At 39.6% G+C, this 23,453-nt stretch overlaps 1 protein-coding gene across 4 annotated transcripts in view; it reads right to left on the reverse strand.

Annotated features, from left to right (window-relative positions):
• The window catches only part of LOC149186251 (K-stimulated pyrophosphate-energized sodium pump protein), a 306,281-nt gene that overhangs the window by 216,494 nt on the left and 66,334 nt on the right, over window positions 1-23,453 (reverse strand). For 3 of the 4 annotated variants that reach the window (XM_089410937.1, XM_089410936.1, XM_089410939.1), the window contains exons 2-3: window positions 9,776-9,829; window positions 9,127-9,211 (exon numbers count right to left, since the gene is read on the reverse strand). In XM_089410937.1, coding sequence (XP_089267063.1) covers window positions 9,127-9,211; window positions 9,776-9,829 — 139 coding nt within the window. The remainder of the gene's footprint in view (window positions 1-9,126; window positions 9,212-9,775; window positions 9,830-23,453) is intronic. The other variant, XM_089410938.1, reaches the window with a different exon arrangement.

Genomic DNA, 23,453 nt, shown 5'->3' on the forward strand with positions numbered 1-23,453 from the left:
TAGCAAACCGTGTGACAGTTGGGCGACTAAGCTCACCCTATGTGAATTCCTTCATAAGGTTCAACACCCAAGCATGATTATAAATATACTTGGTAATTTGCTCGCATTCTTGCACAACATCTTGCACCCACTCCAACTTCCCAATGTCCTCTAGCATCAAGTCTATACAATGGGCAGCGCATAGAGTCCAAAAAATGGTAGGATATTTGGCACAAAGCAACCTTCCGGCTGCCACATAATTTGTTGCATTGTCCGTGATTACTTGGACAACATTTGTAACCCCAACTTCCTCCACCACATCAGCCAACAATGAAAAAATCAAATGTGCATCTTTTACATTTGCAGATGCACCAATGGATTTTAGAAACATGGTTCCTTTAGGGCAAGCTACGACAAAATTTATTATTGTTCTACCCCTTTGATTTGTCCACCCATCAAACATAATTATACAACCTATAAATTTCCATGAGCTTTTAATTCTTTCCTATTATTCCTTGACACACTCAAGCTCCTCATCTAGCTCTTTCCCCCTAAGTGCATTATAAGATGGGGCTTTGTATCTAGGGCCAGCACTTGCAATGGCATCCACCATGGGTTCATAAAAATAAGACTTTGCATAGTTGAATGAAACACTGTTATGGTACCAAAACCTCCTCACTTGCCATATTTGCCTCCTTCCTCTTCTTTTCATTAAAACTACCCAAGGTTGGTTGAGATCCTCGAGTTGTACTGTTGATTTTGGGTAGCATTGAATGTGTGCTCTAGCCTTGAAATTTGGTTGAGAGGCTAAGGCACATGAGATCTCCAAGGCCCAGAAACCGTTTGGAGAAATTCCACCCGGATGAGGAGTTACTAAAATAATTAATATTTTTAATGGGTTCCTAAGTCTAAACTTAGGAAAATAAAAACATTAATGGGTCTTAATAAAGATAACGAAGAGAAGCTTCTAAGAGATGAGGATCAAGTCTGTTTTAATCTTAACCGTTGATTAGAGACTTAATCTCGGTCGTTGATTCATCAACAAGAAAAGTATAAAAGAAGACTTGAAGATCATTTGGAGACATACCGGCAGATACTCAGTATCCCAAGGAAAATCAATTCTCAAAGAGAAGGAGATCGATTTCAGAGGGAGAGTTGCAGGGGGGAGGAAGAGGAGGGCGTCAGCAGCAGTCAGTGACTAAGAAGGAGGTGACGCAGGGGCATTGAGAGACAGCGCAGAGGGAGACGCAACCCTCATGCAGGCTGACGCAGAGGGACGCAGAGGGACGCAGAGTGACGCAGAAGTGACTCAAAAGTGGGAGAAGGGTCTCCGGGGTGTCAAAAAGTTTCCAAGGGAAAGTCTCAGGTGTTTTCTCTCAGTTTCTCTGTCCTTGTAAAGCGATTGTTGCTGAAGATTAATAAAACCCTCATCTGCTGCATGGGCACCAGTTTTCCCACATTGGGTTTTTCTGGGGAAAATTGTCCAAAAACAACTATGTTGATGTGATTGGTTCTTGTGCATGTATATATTTTCTCTGTGTAATTATGTGATAACTGCAGTAGAATTTATTTTAATGTTTACTAAAGGGATTTCGTAAATAACTTATTGTGAAGAATAAGTAGGTGAAATAAATCAAATATTGCAGTAGAATTTCGGGTTATAAATTTTCACATGTACGAGGACTGAAGAAATAAGAGGTTATACTCTTGTTTGCCACAACACTTGAAGCGGAGTTACCAATACCTGGACTTTGGATCTATGTTCACTCTGAGATGAAGATCTACCTATCCCAACAATCTCATCCTTCCTTCTTGCCCTCTTAGAACTTTCTTCTTTAATGGATTCCAAAGCAGGTGCCATTTCAGTAGTGACTTCATCAGGGAAACTTTGACAACATCAAACACCATTCCCAGGAATTTTGGCTAGGTGGCATTTCAGCCTGTTTATCTCTGCATGCATTGTGGCATTGCAATAATTGCACTTGATATGGTGGTTATTACCGGCAATGATTCGTTGACCATGTGCCCATGCCGAATCACAAGACTTTCTAGAACCCTTTGGTGGCATGTTCACAGAATCTGGAAGAAAAAATAAATAATTTTTTTTTTTTTTTTTTGCTTTCGAAATTTTTTTTAATTTGCAAATTTTTTTGGCCTTGTGGCTAAGTTTCTCAGCCACACAGAAAAACTCAACCACACAACAGCCCTGTGTGGCTGAGAAACTCAGCCACAGGTCCAAACATTAAAAACTAAATTGAATACAAAAAAATTACAAGGAAAACATTCAAACAAGGTTCATGAAGCCTCCTTTAGCCTCCTCCAAGAGCTTCTTCACTGTGCAATGGAGTCACTCAACACTCGTACAAATTAACCAAACACTCAAATGACAAGTGAATGACAAATGGAAAGGAAAGAGGTGCTTATAAAGCATTTTCTTCCCTCCAATTTCCCTTTCCCTCCATCTCATTTCCAAAAAAGAAAAAAAAAATCAAAAATCTGAACATTTTGTGCCTTTTGAGGCTCGACGGCTTCTATACAGGTCCGATACGGGTCGTATAGAATACCCGCGGTTCTTATACAGGTACATGGGTTCTATGAGAAACCCACCGAGTCCGGGTCTTAAACGCGGGTTCTATGTGAGTGACCCGGCTCAGTATAGAACCTGCGAAGACCTGCGGGTACTCGCAGGGCTAATACGGGTCATGCTTCACTAGTCTATACTTTTAAAAATCAAAAAGTGAAAAATTCTTGAAAGAGAAAAAAGCAAACAAGACTAATCATCTTGCATGCAATTAAACTAGTCAAACTCACATTTTTACAAGAATCAAGAATACATAATTGTCTCTAACATACGGGTCCCTAATCTTCAAGTATTGGGAAAAAAAACATACTGCTAAAACTAGCAGTTTCCAAGAATCTAGTGAAACTTCCTCTAGAAGGAGTCCTAAGTTCTAACCCATGTCAATTTATGGATGCATTTGAAATGAGACCAATGCAATGGAATCTCGCTAGATCTTAACCCTCCAGTTGCGCAAGTACTACTGGGGGTTAACAAGCATGTGTGAATGTTATTACAGCTATAAACAACCCTCCACATGTAAAGTCCAAAGAATGTTCGAGAGGTGGTCAAAGGGAGGCCATCACCACTAGCACTCCTCAAATCTAGGATCTGATGATGTGGCATGCCTCCAAATATGTGATGATTCCTCAAAATGTGATGCTCACTAACAAAATAAACATCAAAAGCTAGAACCAATGGCCATCAAACCAAAAAAACATCCACTACACAACCTACTAAATAAAGTCTTCAACGTGATACATCTCTGTTGATTTGGGGTAGCATTGGATGTGCTCTAGCCATGAAAATTGGTGGAAAGACTAAAGAGCATGAAATCTCCAGGACCCAAAAATCGTTTTGGAAAATTCCATCCAGATGAAAAGTTATTAAAATAATTAATATTTTTAATGAGGTCCTAAGTCTAAACTTAGGAAAATAAAAATATTAATGGGTATTAATAAAGATAAGGATGAGAAGCTTCTAAGAGACGAAGATCAAGTCTATTTTAATCTTAGTCGTTGATTAGGGACTTAATCTCGGTCGTTGATTCATCAACAGGAAAAGTATAAGAGAAGGCTTGAGGGTCAATTGGAAAAATACTGAGGGAGACCAGTCAGTTCGATTTTTGGAGCGGGGTTTGCTGAGAAATTCGAACTAGAGGTCTGGATTGCAGCAAGAGGTAGCGAGTACAGAGCTGAGAGGCAGGGACAGTGCCAGAGGATCAGTGCAGAGGTCAGAAAGGCAGAAGCAAAGCCACTCAGGGAGACGCAGAGGCAGCAGGACTGCGCAGTCACTGGAGGGCCTGCGTGGGTGACGCAGAGAGGCCCAGTGCTGACGCAGAGAGGCAAAGTGTTGACACAGAGGGTCTGGGAGCTGTGCAGAGGCTAGCTGGTCTGACGCTGAGCCTAGGAGAGGTGTCGGAGAATTTATCTCAGTCGGGTGAGCCAATTTGGCACCCAGTGTACTCAGAAAAGTTGTTTAATAATAAAATCCTCCTGTACTGCACCGGTTTTCCCGCATTGGATTTTTTCGGGGACAACTGTCCAAAAATATCTGTGTTGATGTGTTTGATTCTTATGCATGTATTTGTTTCTGTATTATGGTGTGATATCTGCAACAAGATTTATTTTAATATTTACTTAAGGGTTTTCGTAAATAACTTATTGGAAAATAAGTAGGTAAAATAAATCAGTTGTTGCAATGAAAGAATTTTCACATGGTATCAGAGCAAGTAATCAGAGACAGGAAGGGAAAATCAATTATGGGTCAAGACCATAATGCAGAGGCATCTACGTCAGGAGACTCGCACAAATTTTCAGAAATTGCACCAGAGAGTAATTTCGGTTTCTCTATGTTGGCTTCCAGATTGGAAGAAGAAGTTGCTTGTGTAACAAGCTTTGCATCATTAGAGGTATGGTATATAGGCAGTGGAGCCTCCCGGCATATGACAGGAATCCAGGAATGTTTCTCAAATTACCAGGAGGAAAGGATGAATTTTAAGATCACCATGGGGAATAAGGCAAAGTGTACTCCAGTAGGGAATGGTACCATAGTTTTTCAAACAAAAATGGAAGAACCGTTCTGTGCTACATGTACCAGGACTGGGGATGAGCTTACTTTCCTTATCGCAACTTCAAGGCAAGGGCTATGACGTTTTCTTCATCAAGGAGAAAGTATATGTCAAACACTCGAGCTGGAAAAGGAAAGTGCAGATCGGGATCAGAAGTAACAAGTTGTACAGATTACAACTAGAATCACCAATGGCATTGATAGGCAGTGATGGAGACAAGGATTTGAACGAACTATGGCACATAAGAATGGGACATTTGCACCATGGGGCTTTGAGAATTTTCAGGAACACTGTAACAGGAGTCCCGAATCTTAGTACAGAACAAGATGATGTATGCAGAGTATGTGCTCTAGGCAAGTACACCAAAACGACATTTCCTAGAAGTAAAAACAGGGCCAAGAGTGTACTAGGATTGATACACTCAGATATTTGCGGACCTATGTCCACTAAAGCTCTTAGTGGTGTCGAATGCTTCATCACCTTCATTGATGACCACTCAAGCAAAACTTGGATTTATTTTCTGAAAACCAAGGACGAGATTTTATGTCGATTCAAAGAGTGCAAGGCTTTGGTGGAGAACCTGACAGGGAAGAAACTAAAAGTTTTGCGCTCAGATAATGGTGGAGAGTATGTCGATAAGGACTTCACTGATTTTTGCGCTAAGGAGGGCATCAGAAGAGAGTGGACAACTCCTTACAATCCGTAGCAGAATGAAGTAGCAGAAAGGAAGAACAGGACTATCGTGGAAGCAACTAGGGCCATGATGTATGATCAGGATATGCCAAAATTCTTGAGGGAAAAAGCATGAAACACGACAGTCTATGTCCAGAATAGAACTCTTCATAGGGCACTAGGCAAAATTACTCCAGAGAAAGTCTTCACCAGAAAGACTCCTGACGTCAGCCATTGCAAAATATTTGGGAGCCTAGCATATTGCCGTATACCCAAGGAGAAAAGGAAGAAGTTAGATCAAACTGCAGAGAAAGGATATCTAGTGGGATATAGCAGGAACGCTAAGGCATATAGAATCTATCTTCCAGGGAGCAGGAAGGTAGTAGTTCAACGAGATGTGAAGTTCATGGAAGATAGGGCATTCAGAAAATCTCAAGAAATGCCTTCCAAGGAGCAATCAAAAGATGAGTTGTTGGTCAAACCACTTCAACCAACGGAAGTCAAGAATTCTTCCTCAGAACAAGAAGAATCACAAGAGGAGGAGGAGCTAACAGAAGCCCCTGCTACCAGAGGAAGAACGAGCAAGGAAATTCGTCAGGTTTTGCGAGATGCAGAGGATTTCATCGATGCACCAAGAAACAATAAAAGGGAGCGAAAACAGCTAGATAGATATCAAGCATTAGTAGCTCAGGATGGGGAGCCTTCCAGTGTTCGGGAGGTTGCACAACATTAGGTTTGGTCGGATGTGATGGTAGAGGAATACAACTCTATAATGGTGAACGATGTCTAGGAGGTAGTGTCGAGGCCTTAAGACAGATCGATGGTAGGTTCAAGATGGATCTACAAGATTAAATATGTTGCAGACGGCAGTGTTGAAAAATACAAAGCCAGGTTTGTGGCTAAGGGGTATGCTCAGAAGGAAGGAATTGACTACGAAGAGACCTTCGCCCCAGTAGCCGGGTATACATCTATTAGACCCTTGATATCTCTTGCAGCAGAGATGGGATGGGAGATTCATCAAATAGATGTCAAAATGGCATTCTTGAACAGGGTGATAGAAGAGGAGGTATACATTGAACAGCCAGAAGACTTTGAGACACATGAGAAGAAGTCTCATGTATGCATATTGAAGAAAGCCTTGTATGGGCTGAAACAGGCACCTAAAGCGTGGTATGGTCGAATTGATGGCTACTTGCAGAAGATGGGGTTTGTCAAGAGTGACGCAAATCCAAATCTCTACTATCTGGTTGTAGAGAATGAGCCTCTAATCCAAGTATTATATGTGGCTGATCTCTTCCTGACAGGACCATCCAAGCTCATCAGGGACTGCAAGAAGAATCTAGCCACAGAATTTGACATGAAGGATTTGGGATAGATGCATTATTTCTTGGGGTTGGAAGTTTGGCAGCAAAAGGGGGAGATCTTCATTGGACAAGGGAGATATGCTATAGAAATTCTGAAGAGATTCAGGATGCAAGATTGTAGACCCATGGCTACTCCAATGATCACCAACTGGAAGAAAATTGATGCATCAGAAGACAAGGATGTTGATCCCACCTTATACAGGCAGCTCATAGGGTCCCTGATGTATCTGGTCAATACCAAACCAAACATTTGTTATGTTGTCAACACCCTCAGTCAGTTCATGGTGGAACCAAAGAGGGCACACTGGGCAGCAGCCAAACATGTTCTCAGATATATACAGGGAACAGTCGATTATGGACTCTTGTACACCAGAAGTAAGGATACCAAATTGAGTGGATTTACTGATGAAGATTGGGTTGGAAGTTCAGTGGATTGGAAAAGTACCTCTCGGTATTGTTTCAACATTGGATCGGGAATGACCTCCTGGTGCAGTAGGAAATAGAAATCCATAGCTCTGAGCTCAGCTGAAGCAGAATATATGGCCGCAAGCACAGCTTTGTGCGAAGCCATATGGCTTAGAAAACTGCTTGTGAACCTATTCAGAAGAAAGATGGAGGCGACCAGGATCATGTGTGATAATCAGAGTTGCATCAAGCTCTCTGAGAATCCAGTATTTCACGATCGGTCAAAGCACATTGATATTCGGTGTCACTTTGTCAGAGACTATGTCCAACGAGGAGCTGTACAGTTGAGCTACACTCCTACAGGAGAACAGGTGGCAAACATCCTTACCAAGGCCCTTGGAAGAACAAAGTTTGATTATTTCAGGGAGAAGATGGGGATGATAAAGAATCCATTTCAGTAGCAGAAATGGGTATGATGTTGTAGTGCAGTAGCAGTTAGCAGTAGCACGATGCAGCATGATGAGAAGGGGTTGCAATGCAGATGCAGTGTTGGGAAGGACCAGCAACAGCACGGATGCAGAGGGAGTTGCAGTGCAGATGCAATGTTGGGAAGAAGGACTAGCAGCAGCACGGATGCAGAGGGAGTTGCAGTGCAGATGCAGTGTTGGGAAGAAGGACCAGCAGCAGCACGGATGCAGAGGGAGCTGCAGTACAGATGTAGCAGTGGCAGTGATAGAGCCATGGGCAGCAGTACAAGATGCAACAGTGTAGAGGATGTTGGACAGGGAGGCCTAGCATCAGCACAGGTACCGATCTCGTATAATCGGAGTGATGCTCAGTGTGGAGTATTACTAGAGCACATTCCTCGCTAAGAGGGAGTGTTGATTTGGGGTAGCATCGAATGTGCACTAGCCAATTGGTGGAGAGGCTAAAGAGCATGATATCACCAAGACCCAAAAATCGTTTTGGAAAATTCCATCCGGATGAAAAGTATTAAAATAATTAATATTTTTAATGAGGTCCTAAGTCTAAACTTAGGAAAATAAAAATATTAATGGGTATTAATAAAGATAAGGATGAGAAGCTTCTAAGAGACGAAGATCAAGTCTATTTTAACCTTAGCCGTTGATTAGGGACTTAACCTCGGTCATTGATTCATCAACAGGAAAACTATAAGAGAAGGCTTGAGGGTCAGTTGGAAAAATACTGAGGGAGACCAGTCAGTTCGATTTCTGGAGCGGTGTTTGCTGAGAAATTCGAACTAGAAGTCTAGATTGCAGCAAGACGTAGCGAGTACGACACTGAGGGGCAGGGACAGTGCCAGAGGATCAACGTAGAGGTCAAAAAGGCAAAAGCAAAGCCACTCAGGGAGACGCAGAGGCAGCAGGATTGTGCAGTCACTGGAGGGCCTGCGTGGGTGACGCAGACGGGCCCAGTGATGACGCAAAGAGGCAAAGTGCTGACACAGAGGCTCTGGGAGCTGCGCAAAGGCTAGCTAGTCTGACGCTGAGCCTAGGAGAGGTGCCGGAGAATTTATCTCAGTTGGGTGAGCCAGTTTGGCACCCAGTGTACTCAGAAAAGTTGCTTAATAATAAAATCCTCCTCTGCTGCACCGGTTTTCCCGCATTGGGTTTTTCCGGGGACAATTGTCCAAAAATATCTGTGTTGATGTGTTTGATTCTTGTGCATGTATTTGTTTTTGTATTATGGTGTGATATCCGCAGCAGAATTTATTTTAATATTTGCTGAAGGGTTTCCGTAAATAACTTATTGGAAAATAAGTAAGTAAAATAAATCAGTTGTTGCAGTGATAGAATTTTCACGAACTCCTCATGCATCATGAGTGATAACAGACCACAATACTATTGCTGCTACTACTAATATTATTATATTTTTGAATTTTTCCCATTAGTATTTCCATCAATACACCATAATGCTGCTCTAAATATTTATAGTGCAATCTATTTTGTTATCTACTGCTTTAAATATTTATAGTGGCAATCAATTTTGTTATCTATTCTTACACATTGACCAAAGAAGCTTCCACATAATGTTAAACAAGAACACCTCAAAAGTACCTTGAGCACGCACGTCAACCTCTAATGCTACATCTGTGAATAGCTCTTGCAACAAATCAAGTCGTTGAGCTGGTGAATCTAAAGCCTACAAAAGAAAAAGAAAAAATCACATTATATGATACCCCTAGAGTTGAGGAAAGGAAACAACTATTACCCAATAAGAAATATGCAAAAATTATAGCAGCTAATACATATATATGATGAAAAAGGTTATTTTGGAATTTAACATCAGTAATTTGAGGAATATCATTAATATATTCAAAGTTCCATTGCATTGTCATTGCTTGACATCTATAAATTCTTCATTTATCCTCATGGAGTTCAGCACTTGTAAATCCAGATTATGTAGCAATTGATATTGTTTTATCATCACCTTCAGATTTATTAAGAACGGCCTCAAACATAAATTACTTAACATTAACTAATTTATATAGGGCCCAATTTGTATTTTAGATGTGTTTGGATTACTAAAATTCGATATTCATTCTATATGATTCATTTTGAAACAAAAATAATGTTTTGGTATATGAAAAGTTTCCAATCACAAATCAGAACTCTTGGCTCTGATCCAAAGGATTAAAGATTTACAAACACCTACATTTGAGCAATGTATAACGTTATGGGAGACACTAATTAGGAGAAACAATACCAATATAGATTTGGCACCATACAGCATCAATGTGCCAAAGGACAGCCTACATTCCTGAAAAGAAAGGAGATTTAAGTAAGAAAACTAGGTCAGCTCAAGTGAAAAATATAACAGAAAAGAATATTGGACAAGCCTGACCTTAATACTCTACCATGAAAACTATAGCCAGTAGCTATTGAAGATTCTTATGCCAACATAGAAAGAGGAAACTAACCCCTATAAATACCAAAAAGTAGGCCCATTTTACTTTTCATAATATAGGGGTGCCCATTCAACAGTGGCTGAACCAAAGGATTAGTCAAACAGTGCAGGTTCATGGTCCACACAGCTGGATGCTCAACCTTCATCAACAACTTTTTTCAGGTCTTAAATACTAGTAGAAACATCATGTCACCATGTCCCTGAGCTTGATCTTCCTCTCCAGGTTTTTTCAGTCCCTTGCCCATTTCGTAGGCTTTGGTGTTTCTGTACTTCTCATACTGCTTCCCTTTCATCTTTTCCCCTTTTTCTCATTCTTATATCTTTATATCTTTGTTGTCTTCTTTCTACAGATACTTTTGCACTCCCCGTGCTCTTATCTTTCTTTTTATAAAGATGCTTTTGCACTCGATATGCTCTAATCTTTCTTTGCACGCTTTAAAGTCCCATCAGCCAGTCTTGGCCAGTTCTCTTCCTTCTAGAGATGCTTTTGCTTTTTTCCGTACTCTTATCGTTCTTTGTACAGAGATGCTTTTGCTTTTTTCCATACTCTTATCGTTCTTTGTACAGAGATGCTTTTGCACTCGATATGCTCTAATCTCTCGTCGTACACTTTAAAGCCCCATCAGCCAATCTTAGCCAGTAGTGGAAACAGATATCTAAGTTAAATTTTCATATATTTTCAGGCAAGTTCTTCTTTGTTATTATTGTGTGCTTATCCTTCTCAAGCATGGCAGCTTGATGTATAATTTTAGATTTGGGATATTTTGCATCATAATTAAAACCCTACTTCACAAGAAGGGAAGCACCTCCCTTTTAACGCACGCATTGGGTCATACCACTGAAGAAGGTTTGTCCATCTTATCAAGCTAATTCATCTACATCTTACCATTTAGGATAAAATAAATCTCACCTCTAAATTTATTATTCCTCTATAAGGAAGAATTTTTGTGTAAATGTGTCATCATGAGCCTTAGTTTTGTCACTTGTGCCTTCACCCTAAATTTGGTGGTTATCAGCTGCATCGACTCTACCTTTATTGATTGTTATTTCTTATATACTAGGGTAAGCTAAATTCAATATCCCCTAAATAATATTAGACCTTCAAGGCTATATAAGACCTATATAGTTGTTACACATTTAATTAAATATTATGAAAGATAATAGATATGGCATGACCATCGAGCCACAAACTATGAGAAAACACCATGTCAATATTACACAAATAAACAATTCCAATGAACATCAAGTGGCATTGACCATGTAAGTTCTGGTCACATGGGAGGTTGTTGATAGTTTGTAATACAATTAGTCATTGAGGTTCTTAGGGGGTTTGATCAAATCACGACCACAAGATTTGGAACACAACCTCACACACACCAAAAAGCGCCCATCCTCTATGTTAGCCTTCTCCAACTAGGGAAACCCTTCATCCCCAACATAAGTGTGTAGTGCTCATCATGGGGTCCAAGGGGAAACAACCAAGGCACCATCTCATCGTTGTTGAGGGGTAAGGTTAATGGGTAGTAGCTAAGGGGGCAAAAGTGTCTGATCATGGGGTTCAAAGAATCCGGTCAATAGATTTCTAATTAAAAATAGACTTTGATAAATCATATGACACGTTGGAATGACCTTCTATCATAGATATGTTGTTGATGGGTAAAGACATTTTTCTAATGCTTCTTGGGTGGGGTTGGGTTGGTCTGTCCACCTTTCTATTCTTGGACAAACTCACTTACTATTTTGTGTCGACGCGGACGTACCTTTGTGACAATTTTATATATACGTTTTAATGCTATACTTATGTAGGTTTCTTTATTTGTATTATTTTTGGAATTTTATAGGAGTTGCACTGGCACTCCCACATTGTATTCATATTGATTGTACTCTTTAGTCTCGTTGACCTACTTTTGTGGTCATTTGTTGGACATTAATAAAATTATCTTATCTTATAAGCTTTTGTCTCAATCAATGGTACTATCAAATAAGATTGTGCTTCACAAGTCTATTATACAGGATTAAGTCTATTATACTCTAGCTCTTGATGCCCTAGGGTACCTTCTTGAAATTGCTAGAATGAAGGATGCATATGGGGCAATGTCATTTCAAGAGAAAAGTGGCAAACAATTATTTTGTTGATGATTCTCTACTCTTAGTTGAGCTTTCCCGGACTTTGTTGTTGTGAATATCTCGATGTATTTTGGGTTGCGACTGAGGCTGTAGTGGGTGACCACAAATCAAATTTTTGCAATATCGAAATAGAAATAAACTCGATTGGTTGCATCATCCACAGCAGCACATGAGGGATGATGATGCAATTTGCTAACTTGGTTTTCCATTTGAATTCAATGTTTTCCCTCGACTTTATGGGAATGGTGCCATTAGAAGTTTCAGCACAAAATTCAAATTTAAAAGTCCAGGGGCCTCTCCTTAGTTGGAAAACTTACAATTCTTGGTAAAATCCTCTAGGCTAGTCTTGTGTGTTATGCCCATTGTTGGTTTCCAACTAGAATTCAATTTGGGTGCTTGGACAGTCTATTCATGGGTTTTGTGGTCTAAAGTTTAAAATTGGTGATGAAATATCCCCACCCATGGTGCCTTGGAGTAATTGTACATTTGTCATTTATGAGGTTGATTTACGCTTAATTGTTTGTCAATGTCCAAGCCTCCAAGGTTGCTATGATGTCTACTAAAAGGATTGTGTGATGCTTGTTGCACTCAAATTGTCAAAGTTCCAAGGAAGCGGAAGTACCAATTTTTTTCAACAAGGATCAAATCACATATCAATAGTCTGTGTGTCATAGTCGTCCCATTCTGCAAGTTATATATTGTAAATGATCTTAGGAAAACCATAAATCTATGTAACAATCTAAGTAAGCCTATAATTTGATGACGAATTCCATCCTATGAGGTTTTTTAACCTCACTGATTCCCTATGTTTTTCGACATGGCTAATCAGAAGAGGTTTTTCCTTCTAGCTTAAACCCCCAAAGTTAGGGTGAAATTTATTGTCGAATTATTAGGTGAGTCCCTAGTGTTTTAGTCGAGTCTAATGTAAAAGTGGTTTGGAAATAATTTTAAGCTAATTGGCTAAATTATTTTATTACAAATCACTTGGTTTACTAGATCTGAGATCATATTGAGTCGTAGATGAGATACGAGTCTTGAGGGTCTAAGACGAATGTGTATTCCCTCTTTGAATCTTGTAAAAGAAAAATCATATGTATTAGAGGGTTGGAAAAATAATTAAATCCCCTCGTGTAAATTAATTAATTTTTCTGGCAAAATAAAATTAAATCCTAAGCCAGAAAATTAATTAATTCAAGTCAAAATTAAATTGTCTAGGAAAATAAATTCTCCAAATGGAAAAATTCGTGGGTCTTGAAGGAACCAATTTTTAAAGGTCCTCCAGCAAGAGAATATTGTCTTTTTCAAGAAAATTTGGACCCTTGGACCTCGGTGGTTAAGTCTAAGTCAAATTTTTTAGGAAATTACCTCTAAATAATTAATTTTGAGCTAATTAAGATGGAATTAGATGATAAATTCTAAAGTTCCTCAAAAATAAGAAATCAAGGGCCAAGATTAAAAGATTTTGAAGTATTTATCAATGGTCAAGATTATTTTGACAAGGATCAAAGAAACTAGGCGTTATTTTTCCATTTAGAGCATTTATCTATAAATTAGAGAGTCATTTGAGTCTCTAGTCACCTTGATCTCTAGCTAGAATTGCTGCTGAATCAATGTGTAAACTATTGTCCCGTTGGGAACTATTTTTTCTATCATAATAAAAAACTTTGGAGTGCAATTCAAAGTGTTCTTGCTTATTGATTTGTGGTATGTGCTGACTACGGGATCTCTATGTTGTGCTGAATATTGATAAGATATGTTTTTTCATTAGATGGAGATAAAATCATACTATTGAAGTTTTGGGCTAATCTCAGGTGGTTTGATTCCCCATGTGATCTAACAAATTATTTTTTGAGATAAATACATAGTGTTTGCAAGTACAAAAGTCCTTGGCCTCCAAGTTCACAAACTTGGGCAAGAATTATTGTTGCTTGGATCTCTAGTTTTTATATGATGTGGATTTAATCTTCGCTTGGGCTATAGTGAATCATTAATTTTTCCGAAGCATTTTAGTCATTCTTTCAAGTAAAAAAATTGAAAAAAAATATTTTCTCAAGATCCATTTAAAAACCCATACATATTTTGTAAATTTAATTGTAATTTATTTTTCTAACTTGGGTTGGGGTTTTAGATTTATTTTGTATATATTTGGGGTTTGGGTGTTTCTATTATCATTTTTGAAAGTTAAATCAAGGAGTTGAGTGGAAGAAGAGTTAGATATAGGCCCTTGAGGGTAAGATCTAGTCTCTTGAAATTTCTTGCAGGTTTCCCACGGCGGAATTTTCAGAAAATCGAAGCGCTGAAGCATAAAAAAAATTCAGAGCAAGGATTTTTAGTTTTTGGCTTTCCCGAGGCCAGATCTACCTCCTCCAGAACCAGCGTCTCTCTCCCTTGGCCTACATCAGCCCTCCTCCCTTGGCCTACGTCAACCCTCCTCCCTTGGCCCTCTCTCCTCCTCTTCCTGAGCTACAACCCTCTTAGGGCTTGCAGGCGTTACGAACATAAATTGTATGAAATAAAATAAGCATAAATAAATATAAATAATAAATAATGAAATGATCATTATATTAAATAATCATTAAGATAAGTGAAAAGACATGCCTAGTCAAGAAAGGACACCTGCTTAGCTATATATGCGGGTCCTCATTGTAACATTCAACATGACTTGTACATTTTTATATTATTATTACAAAATACCTCTTCTGTATTTTTCCATTCAAGCCAACAAGCTATAAATTTTGTTGCTTCAGTGGTATACGAGCAATGCCGCACAATATAACCATGCGAGTCTTTGAATGTTGTTCACCACACAATATGCCATTACGTTCACGTCCTAAATTCATGGAGCAGTTTAGTAAATTCAAGAAGCATTTCAGCATTTAGAAAAATCATTTGCAAAAGTTAAAGCATGACAAAATGAAATCGATAATAAGGGAGATTATAGCGACAGTGAATAAACGAAAGAAGGTGAATCATTAGATGATTATAATGTTGAAGATGAAGACGTTGCAGAAAATGATGAAGATGATGATTCCGATGAAGCTAATGTAGATCAAGATGATGATTCCGATGAAATTGGTGTTGATATGGATGAGAATGACATAGATCAAGATGATGATCCAAATGAAGATGATGTGGATGAGGATTATCTTGAGAAACAAGGAGATGTGCAATATCATAACAATGAAAAACTACCATCTGCGGCTCTGGAGAAAGAGCAGGTTGTAGATATTGACAATGAAAGGATATTAGATTTATCCTTGTTGAAAGAAGATGTCAATGAAAAATGACCATCGGTGGCTCTTGAGAAAAAACAGGTTGTTGGAGATATTGAGAATGAAAAGTTACTAGATTTACCCCAGCGAAAGGAAGATGATGTTGTCAATGAAAAACGGTCATCAGTGTCTCCAGTGTCTCTAGAGCAAAAGCAGGCTTTTGAAGATGTGGAGAATGTAAATGCCTTCGAGAAAACAGCCATGGTGGGTGAAGACAATTCAATTATTACTGCACCAGAGGTCGAGATTGATCAGGAAAAAAATTATGAGATATGTGCAACCCCTGTTTCTGATAGGAATGAAGGTGAAAGAGAGGTAAGCCATGCTTTAACAGATGGGACAGAGGAGTGTCACGACAATGACAAGAGGGAGTTAACTGTGGAGGTTCCCTCGCTGACAATATCTCATGTCATAGAAGAAAACAATTTGTCGAGATTGGAGGAGACTTTGCCTTCAAATGAGAATGTGGATGGGAAAGAACCTCCAACAGCTGCTGAAACCAAAAGCATAGGCAAATCAGTGGAAACTGATAACACTCCAGAAGCTGGTCTTATTGTCCAAAATGAGGAGGACTTTGTTGCCGAAAAGGAATTATTGCTTCCAGCATTCAAGAAGCCAGTTGAAGGCAATGAATCAACTCAAAGATGTGAAATTTTGCAGAAAACAGAGTCTGGCACAGCCAAGATGGAAGATGAGCCTAGCATTGACTTGAAGTACCTTGCAGACAATAAGGTCGAGGATGCACACGTTGTGAATACAAATGAATCAGAATCAAGGAATTTGCAGTGTGAAGGAAAATTGCAGGAAGGAAAAGATCATGAGACGTGGATGGAAGAAATTGAGAAATTGAGGGAAATGGTAGGAGGAGGTCAGCTGGAAATTGCATACAAGATAACGGGCCCATTATTTGTAAGCCCAACCCAATCCATATATCAAGATCCGACACTTCTTTCCCAGAATCAAGCCATGCTGTTTAAGTCACATTCTGAGTTGAATAAAATTGATAAATCCATGGTGGGTATACCTATTTTGACTGAGAAACTTATGTAGATTCAAGCCAAGAACATCAGTTGGTATATGCCCGATATCTTTAAAAAAATCAATGAAACCCTTTTGCAAAAGAAATCAAAATTGTGTTCCCTGCCACATCATATAACTAATATTGTTGAGGCGATGATTGTTTTTAAGAAGTTGACAAGTTCATGGAGGGATTCATTGAACAGATTTCTCATAGAAGGAGAGTAAAGAGAATTTTCCAAAGAATCCCCACATACATATTCCAAACAGCCGACGAGCAAACCGCACAGTCCACGTATTACCCTGTCGTTGTCCGCACACGCCGCTAAAAACATTGTCGTCACCCCCCGCCGTCAAGCATCGTGGCCCCCCACCGTCAAACATCGTGCCCCAGTCAACGATCAAGAGGTGTGAGTCCTAGCACTGATTTGTATGTGGCCCTGTGCATAAAAATTGGGTGTTCGATACACCAAGATAATACGTCGGGTCAACTTGGGTTTGATACACCGTTCGTGGTCGGGCTCAATATATATATATATATATATATATATTAGACGTTAAAAGATTTGTTCTCAACGACATATTCTTCGTCGTATAAGTAATGCACAATTATATCGATTGATTATGGCTGGCAATGCGGAATATATGTAAGCGTGGTAAAAACGGCTGCGATGAGCAGATCAGAAAGTCCTCGTAGTCTATTTTGTGGAGTCATATGGTTTTTTTTTTTTAAGGAGCCTGCGTCGTAGCTACTAGCGTGGATTCCTCTTTGTTGTTTTGTTAAAAAAAAATGTTGAAATTTTTAAGTATTACCCGTTAGAAATTTTATCTATATTCTCTTGTTTATTTCGCCTACTTGTTTAATTACTAACAGGTTATTTAACCATATAAACACTGAAATAAACACAATATGGTCTCAACCATCTACAGATCAACAGCTGAAATAAATATGCAAACACATAAGGTACATCGTTATTTTTGGACAATCGTCCCCGGAAAAACCCAACTTGGGAAAATCGGTGCAGCAGTTCTGAGGGTTTTACTATTAAGCAACTTTTCTCGAGTACATTGGGTGCCAAACTGGCTCACCCGACAGAGATAAAAAAATCCAGCAGTAATACCTCTCTTCGGAAGCAGATATTCTGAAAGTCTACCCCACGAAACCCTCTCCAGCACAATCTGAAGCACTGCGTCAGCTCTCCTGGCCTTTGCGTCAGCCTGAAACCCTCTGCATCAGCCCTCTGAGGCTTTGCGCAACCTCTCTAGCCCTCTGTGTCACTTTTGCAGCCTCTACGTGGATGACGCAGGCCCTTCTGGCCTCAGCGTGGCTCCCTCTGGCTCCGCGTCTGCCTCTGCGCTGGTTTTCCGGCACTATCTCTACCTCTCTGCCTCGTACTCACTGCCCCTCGCTGCAACTCTGATCATTGGTTCGATTTCTCTTAGCAAACCCCGCTCAAGAAAAATCGAACTGACTGATCACTCTAGTGTATCTCCAACTAACCCTCAAGCCTCCTCTTATACTTTTTCTATTGAGTCTTCAACGGTCAAAATTACATCTCTGATCAATGACTAAGATTAAATTTGGCTTGATCTATGTCATTTAGAACCTTTTAACCCAGTTTTATATTAATACCCATTAATATTTTTATTTTCCTAAGTTTAGACTTAGGAACCCATTAAAAATATTAATTATTTTAATATCTCCTTCACCGGGTAGAATTTCCCCAAACCATTTCTGGGTCTTGGAAATCTCATGTGCTTTAGCCTCTCCACCAGTTTTCATGGCTAGAGCACATTTGATGCTACCCCAAATCAACACTCCCTCTTAGTGAGGAATGTGCTCTAGTAATACTCCACCACTGAGCATCACCCTGATTATACGGCACCCGTACCTGTGTTGATGCTAGGCCTTCCTGCCCAACATCCTCTGCACTGTTGCATCTTGCACTGTTGCCCATGGCTCTGCCACTGCTACATCTGTACAGTAGCTCCCTCTGCATCTGTTTTACTGCTAGTCCTTTCTCCCAACACTGCATATGCACTGCAGTTCTCTCTCATCATGTTGCATCGTGTTGCCCATAGCACTACCACTGCTACTATTGCACTGCAACACAGTTACTGAGAAGTAAGTAATTGATCTACCCTACTACTGACGTCCTTGTCAAGCTAGAAACCCTCTCGATGTTGAATCTCTCTATGTCACTATCCTATGCTCCCTTTGCTGCCTCTGCGTTGCTGCAACAACTTTGTGCCTCTCGCACCGCTGTAAACCTCTCTGTGCCATCTTGCACTGCTGCAACCTTCTTTGTGCCTCTCGCACTGCTGCAACCCTCTCTACGGTGCCTGGGACTACTGCACTCTGTCACTCTCTGTCACTCCATCCGCATTTGCTTCTATCAACATCCGCCATCCTGCCACTGTCACTTTGGGGCTCCTGTAGCCAAGTATGATCAAAGAGTTTGGGTGCCTCAAATATCCTGCCCCTCTTCTCCTGTAGTCCTCTTGACTACAGCTCGACGTCTCCCCACCTCTTCTCTAGAGGTACATGAGCACTCATGGCACACATAACAGACAGGATCTTGGCCTTCCAGATGACAAAGTTGGATGCCCCATCCAACTTGTCATGATCCCTCAGTTCGTTCATTGTCATCTCCGCTCCTCTTCGACTCCCTCTGAGTCTCTACTTCCCTCTTGGAAGTTCTCTTCTAGACTCCCTCTGAGCCTCGATTTCCCTCCTGGAAATCCTTCTGCCAACAGTCGAAACGCACCTCTCCGATCCCCTTTGCTCCTGCAACACTGATCTGAATTTCTTGGCTAGAAATTCCCCTAGGCAGTGACTCCCTCTACCTTGGTTTTGTCCTGTTAGAGATTGTTCTGTCTCAACAGCAACAACACCCCACCAACTTCACTCTCCGCAATTTGCCCACAGCTTCCTATGCCCCAGCAACTGAAGAACTGAGCCTCTAGGCTCTGCGCAATCCCGAGAAGGCTGATTTTCTCCCTTGGCCAACTACGTAAACCCTCCTGGTCTCTACGTGGCTCTTCGTGAGCCTCTTATGCCTTCTTCTGCCTCTGCGTTGGCCTCTCTCTGGCTCGAACTAATGACGCAGGCCCTCTGCATCAACCCTTCTCTGCTGCTTTCTACCTAGGAACAACTTTTGTCACTCGGGACAGTTGTTTCTGCTACAAATTCTCTGATTCAGCTGGCGCCTTCAGCTCTCCTGTGATTTGCAACCCTCTGATACCATGTTGAAATTTCTAAGTATTACCCGTTAGAAATTTTATCTGTATTCTCTAGTTTATTTTGCCTACTTGTTTAATTAATAACAAATTATTTAACCAAATAAACACTGAAATAAACACAGTGTCAACCATCTACAGATCAACAGCTGAAAAAAATAGACAAACACACAAGGGACACAATTATTTTTGGACAATCGCCCCCGGAAAAACCCAACTTGGGAAAACCGATGCCACAATTCTGAGGGTTTTATTATTAAGCAGTTTTTCTTGAGTACACTGGGTGCCAAACTAGCTCACCCGACAAAGATAAAAAATCTAGCAGTAATACCTCTCTTCAGAAGTAGATATTCTGAAAGTTTGCCCCACGAAACCCTCTCCAGCACAATCTAAAGCACTACGTCAGCCCTCCTAGCCTCTGGGTCAACATAAAACCCTCTGCGTCTACCCTCTAAGGCTCTACGCAACCTCTTTGGCCCTCTAGGTCACTTTTGCAACCTCTGCGCGGATGAGATAGGCCCTTTTGGCCTCTGCGCAGTCAATGTTGGCCTCTACGTGGCTCCCTCTGGCTCTGCGTCTGCCTCTCTCCCTCTGCGCTGGTCTTTCGGCACTATCTCTGCCTCTCTGCCTCGTACTCACTGCCCCTCACTACAACTCTAATCATGGGTTCGATTCCTCTTAAAAACCCCGCTCTAGAAAAATCGAACTAACTGATCACTCTGTCTGGTGTATCTCCAACTGACCCTCAAGCCTCCTCTTATACTTTTTCTGTTGAGTCTTCAACTATCGAGATTACATCTCTAATCAACCTCTAAGATTAGATTTGGCTTGATCCATGTCATTTAGAACCTTCTAACCCAGTTTTATATTAATACCCATTAATATTTTTATTTTCCTAAGTTTAGACTTAAGAACCCATTAAAAATATTAGTTATTTGAATATCTCCTTTACTGGGTAGAATTTCCCCAAACCATTTCTGGGTCTTGGAGATTTCATGTGCTTTAGCCTCTCCACCAATTTTCATGGCTAGAGCACATCCGATGCTACCCCAAATCAACAAAAATTATGTATGAAGTTTGGTGATTTACAGAGGTTTATGTTAGAGTGGATAATAAGAAGTTTACACCTATGTATAGCAAGGAGTCTTGCTTTCATGGCTCTATCGGATGAGCCTGTTCCTCTTTATTTGTACTGCATTCCGGCTTATGTACTCCATACTACTTCGATTCTGTTGTAGACTTGAATAAATGAAAATCAAATAAAACTTATTGAAATAATCTTAAAATATATATATATATATATATATATATATTATTATTTAATTAAAAAAAAAAAATATATATATATATATATATATATATATACGATTTAAAAAAAATAAAAAAGAGAGTAGACATAACCTGGACTCAAAACAGAGTTACCAGCGAATTACAGACGCTAAGCTACCAGTGACGATGAGTTTCCATATGCCGAGATGACAATCACAAAGACAATTGCCAACAATATAGCTTTGAGGACAAAGCTTTTGAAGGAAGGAGCAATGTTACAGACATAAATTCTATAAAATAACATAAACATAAATAAATATAATAATAAATAATGAAATCATTATTATGTTAAATAATCATTAAGTTAAGTGAAAAGGCATGTCTAAAAAACCTGCCCAGTCAAGAAAGGACACCTGCTTAGGTATATATGTGGGTCCTCATTGTAACATTCAACATGACTTGTATATTTTTATTAATTAAATTATTACTACAAAATACCTCTTGTGTATTTTTACATACAAGCCAACAAGCTATAAGTTTTGTTGCTTCAATGGGCTCCCTTGTGGAGCCTTTAGGCCTTAGGTCTTGGGGTTTGGCCCCTAGACCCCTATTTCCCAAACACTAGCCTCTCTAGGCAAAGCGTTGGCCTTTATTGGCCATTTCCAGCCTCCTTGTGGCCCGATCTATCATCCTAGCCCACTTATCCTCGCAAATTCGCTTCCTTGTCCTAGTTCTCCAAATTTTGGTCTCTTTTGCCCCAAAATTGACCTGGAACCCTAATCTGAAGATTTAAGGCTAAATACTTTGCGGTTTTGCAGGATTAAGGTCTCAACAGTGGGATCTTCAAGGCCTTGGGCCTAGGTTTGACCTCCAAACTCTCATTTTGCTTCAGTTTCATTACAGTAGTTAAATCATAAATTTCTAGGCCCTAAAATCATATTCTAATTGGTCAAAATCGATTAAAATTGCAAAATCTAAGTTTTCACAAGTTTTGGCCACTTGGGCATCTCTATTTTGACCTAGATCTAACATTTTAGCTTGCTGGAATTTACTGCATAACTGTGAAATTCAAGTCTGAAATATTTCTGAAGCATATACTTAATTAGGACTAAAATTTTGAATTTTCAGTTCCCCGGCAAAAACTTACTATTTTTAGACATTTGGGGCAACCTATTCAGTATTTTTAGCTTGTTGATCTGTAACTAACTTACTGTTGTAATTAGTTTATCAGTTTTGAATTTTCTGAATCATATTCTCTAAAAAACTCAAAAAATAATTTTTTCAAGTTAGGGTGAAAATTTTCTATTTTTAGAAGTATTGGGCAGCTATTTTTGGCTGGATTAATTTGTTGACTATGGTTAATTCACCACTGCGATAGTCAAATCAGATCTGAAAATTGCTAAGGCAAACTCACCTAAAGCTCTAAATTTGAAATTCTCAAGTTTTGGTGCATTTTGCTATTTTTGGACATATTGGATATCTAGTTTGGGAAGTCTTTATCGTTGATCTGTCTTTATTTACTGCTGTAATCTTAAAATCAGATCTGAAATATTGTTGAATACTTCATCATAAAGTGTAATTTACACTGTTGGTTGAATTGGAAATTTTATGCTTCAATGTGTTGAGTAATTTTCATTATTTGGAGTAGTTTATGCACTGTTGTTATACATTGGTAAATCTGAATTTTCTGAAGTAGTAGTGCTGATATAAAATGTTATAAATCCGTGATCAACATCTTGATTAACTCTTGTTAGCATTTGGCATCTTGGGTTATTTGATATCTTGTGAAATTTGCACTTGTATCCGTAAGCAATTTTTCTTGTTTAAGATTTGCATTCTGCTATTGTTAAGTACCATTAAAAGGTCTCTAATCAAACTACTCAAACAACTTAAGGGAATCTTAACTCAAGATAAACCCCACTCATAATCTCTTGCATAAGCATCTCACATAGGCAGTGGGTGTCAATCCGGTCATTTGGTCCCAATTCATAAGAAGCAAGAATCTGTGACTCCACTAAGGCACTGTTCTCATAATAGAGGACCTAATTTAATCAACAATCTTTCTTAAATTCAACCAAGTGGCTAGGCCACTCATCCGTGTCTCCCCAATAAGTTCATTCTCAACTTGCTTTCATTATCTTCATTCCATAGGGACTACCCCCCATAGCCTGCTATTAGGAGACAGCTAGAACAATGTCGGTGGGGATCAGAGTGACAACGCCCGTCCTGAGCGTTGTCGCAGTGCTTGTACAATTTGGGCAACAACAATGCTTATTTGGTGAGGAGCCATGAAAAGTGTTAATTAGGCACAAAATTCTCCATGGGAAATAGAGATAGGATTAGATGACCATTCCTAATTTGTGATGTGACTTTCATGCCAAGTGATTTCAAAATTGATGATTTTGTCGTTTCTTTGAAGGAATTGGGAAGCGTGGAAATACATCACTTCCTTTTCTTTTCACACTAGGATGGACACAAGATAAGTTTTGACATCACCAACCATTTGTAATGTCTCCATTTTCAGTTTCCCTTATGATGCAATTAGGATGGGT

Source organism: Pinus tabuliformis, chromosome 3_1, assembly GCF_031772625.1.
Source record: "Pinus tabuliformis cultivar Carrire ecotype Pingquan chromosome 3_1, CPIR1, whole genome shotgun sequence".
Taxonomy (NCBI): Eukaryota; Viridiplantae; Streptophyta; class Pinopsida; order Pinales; family Pinaceae; genus Pinus; species Pinus tabuliformis.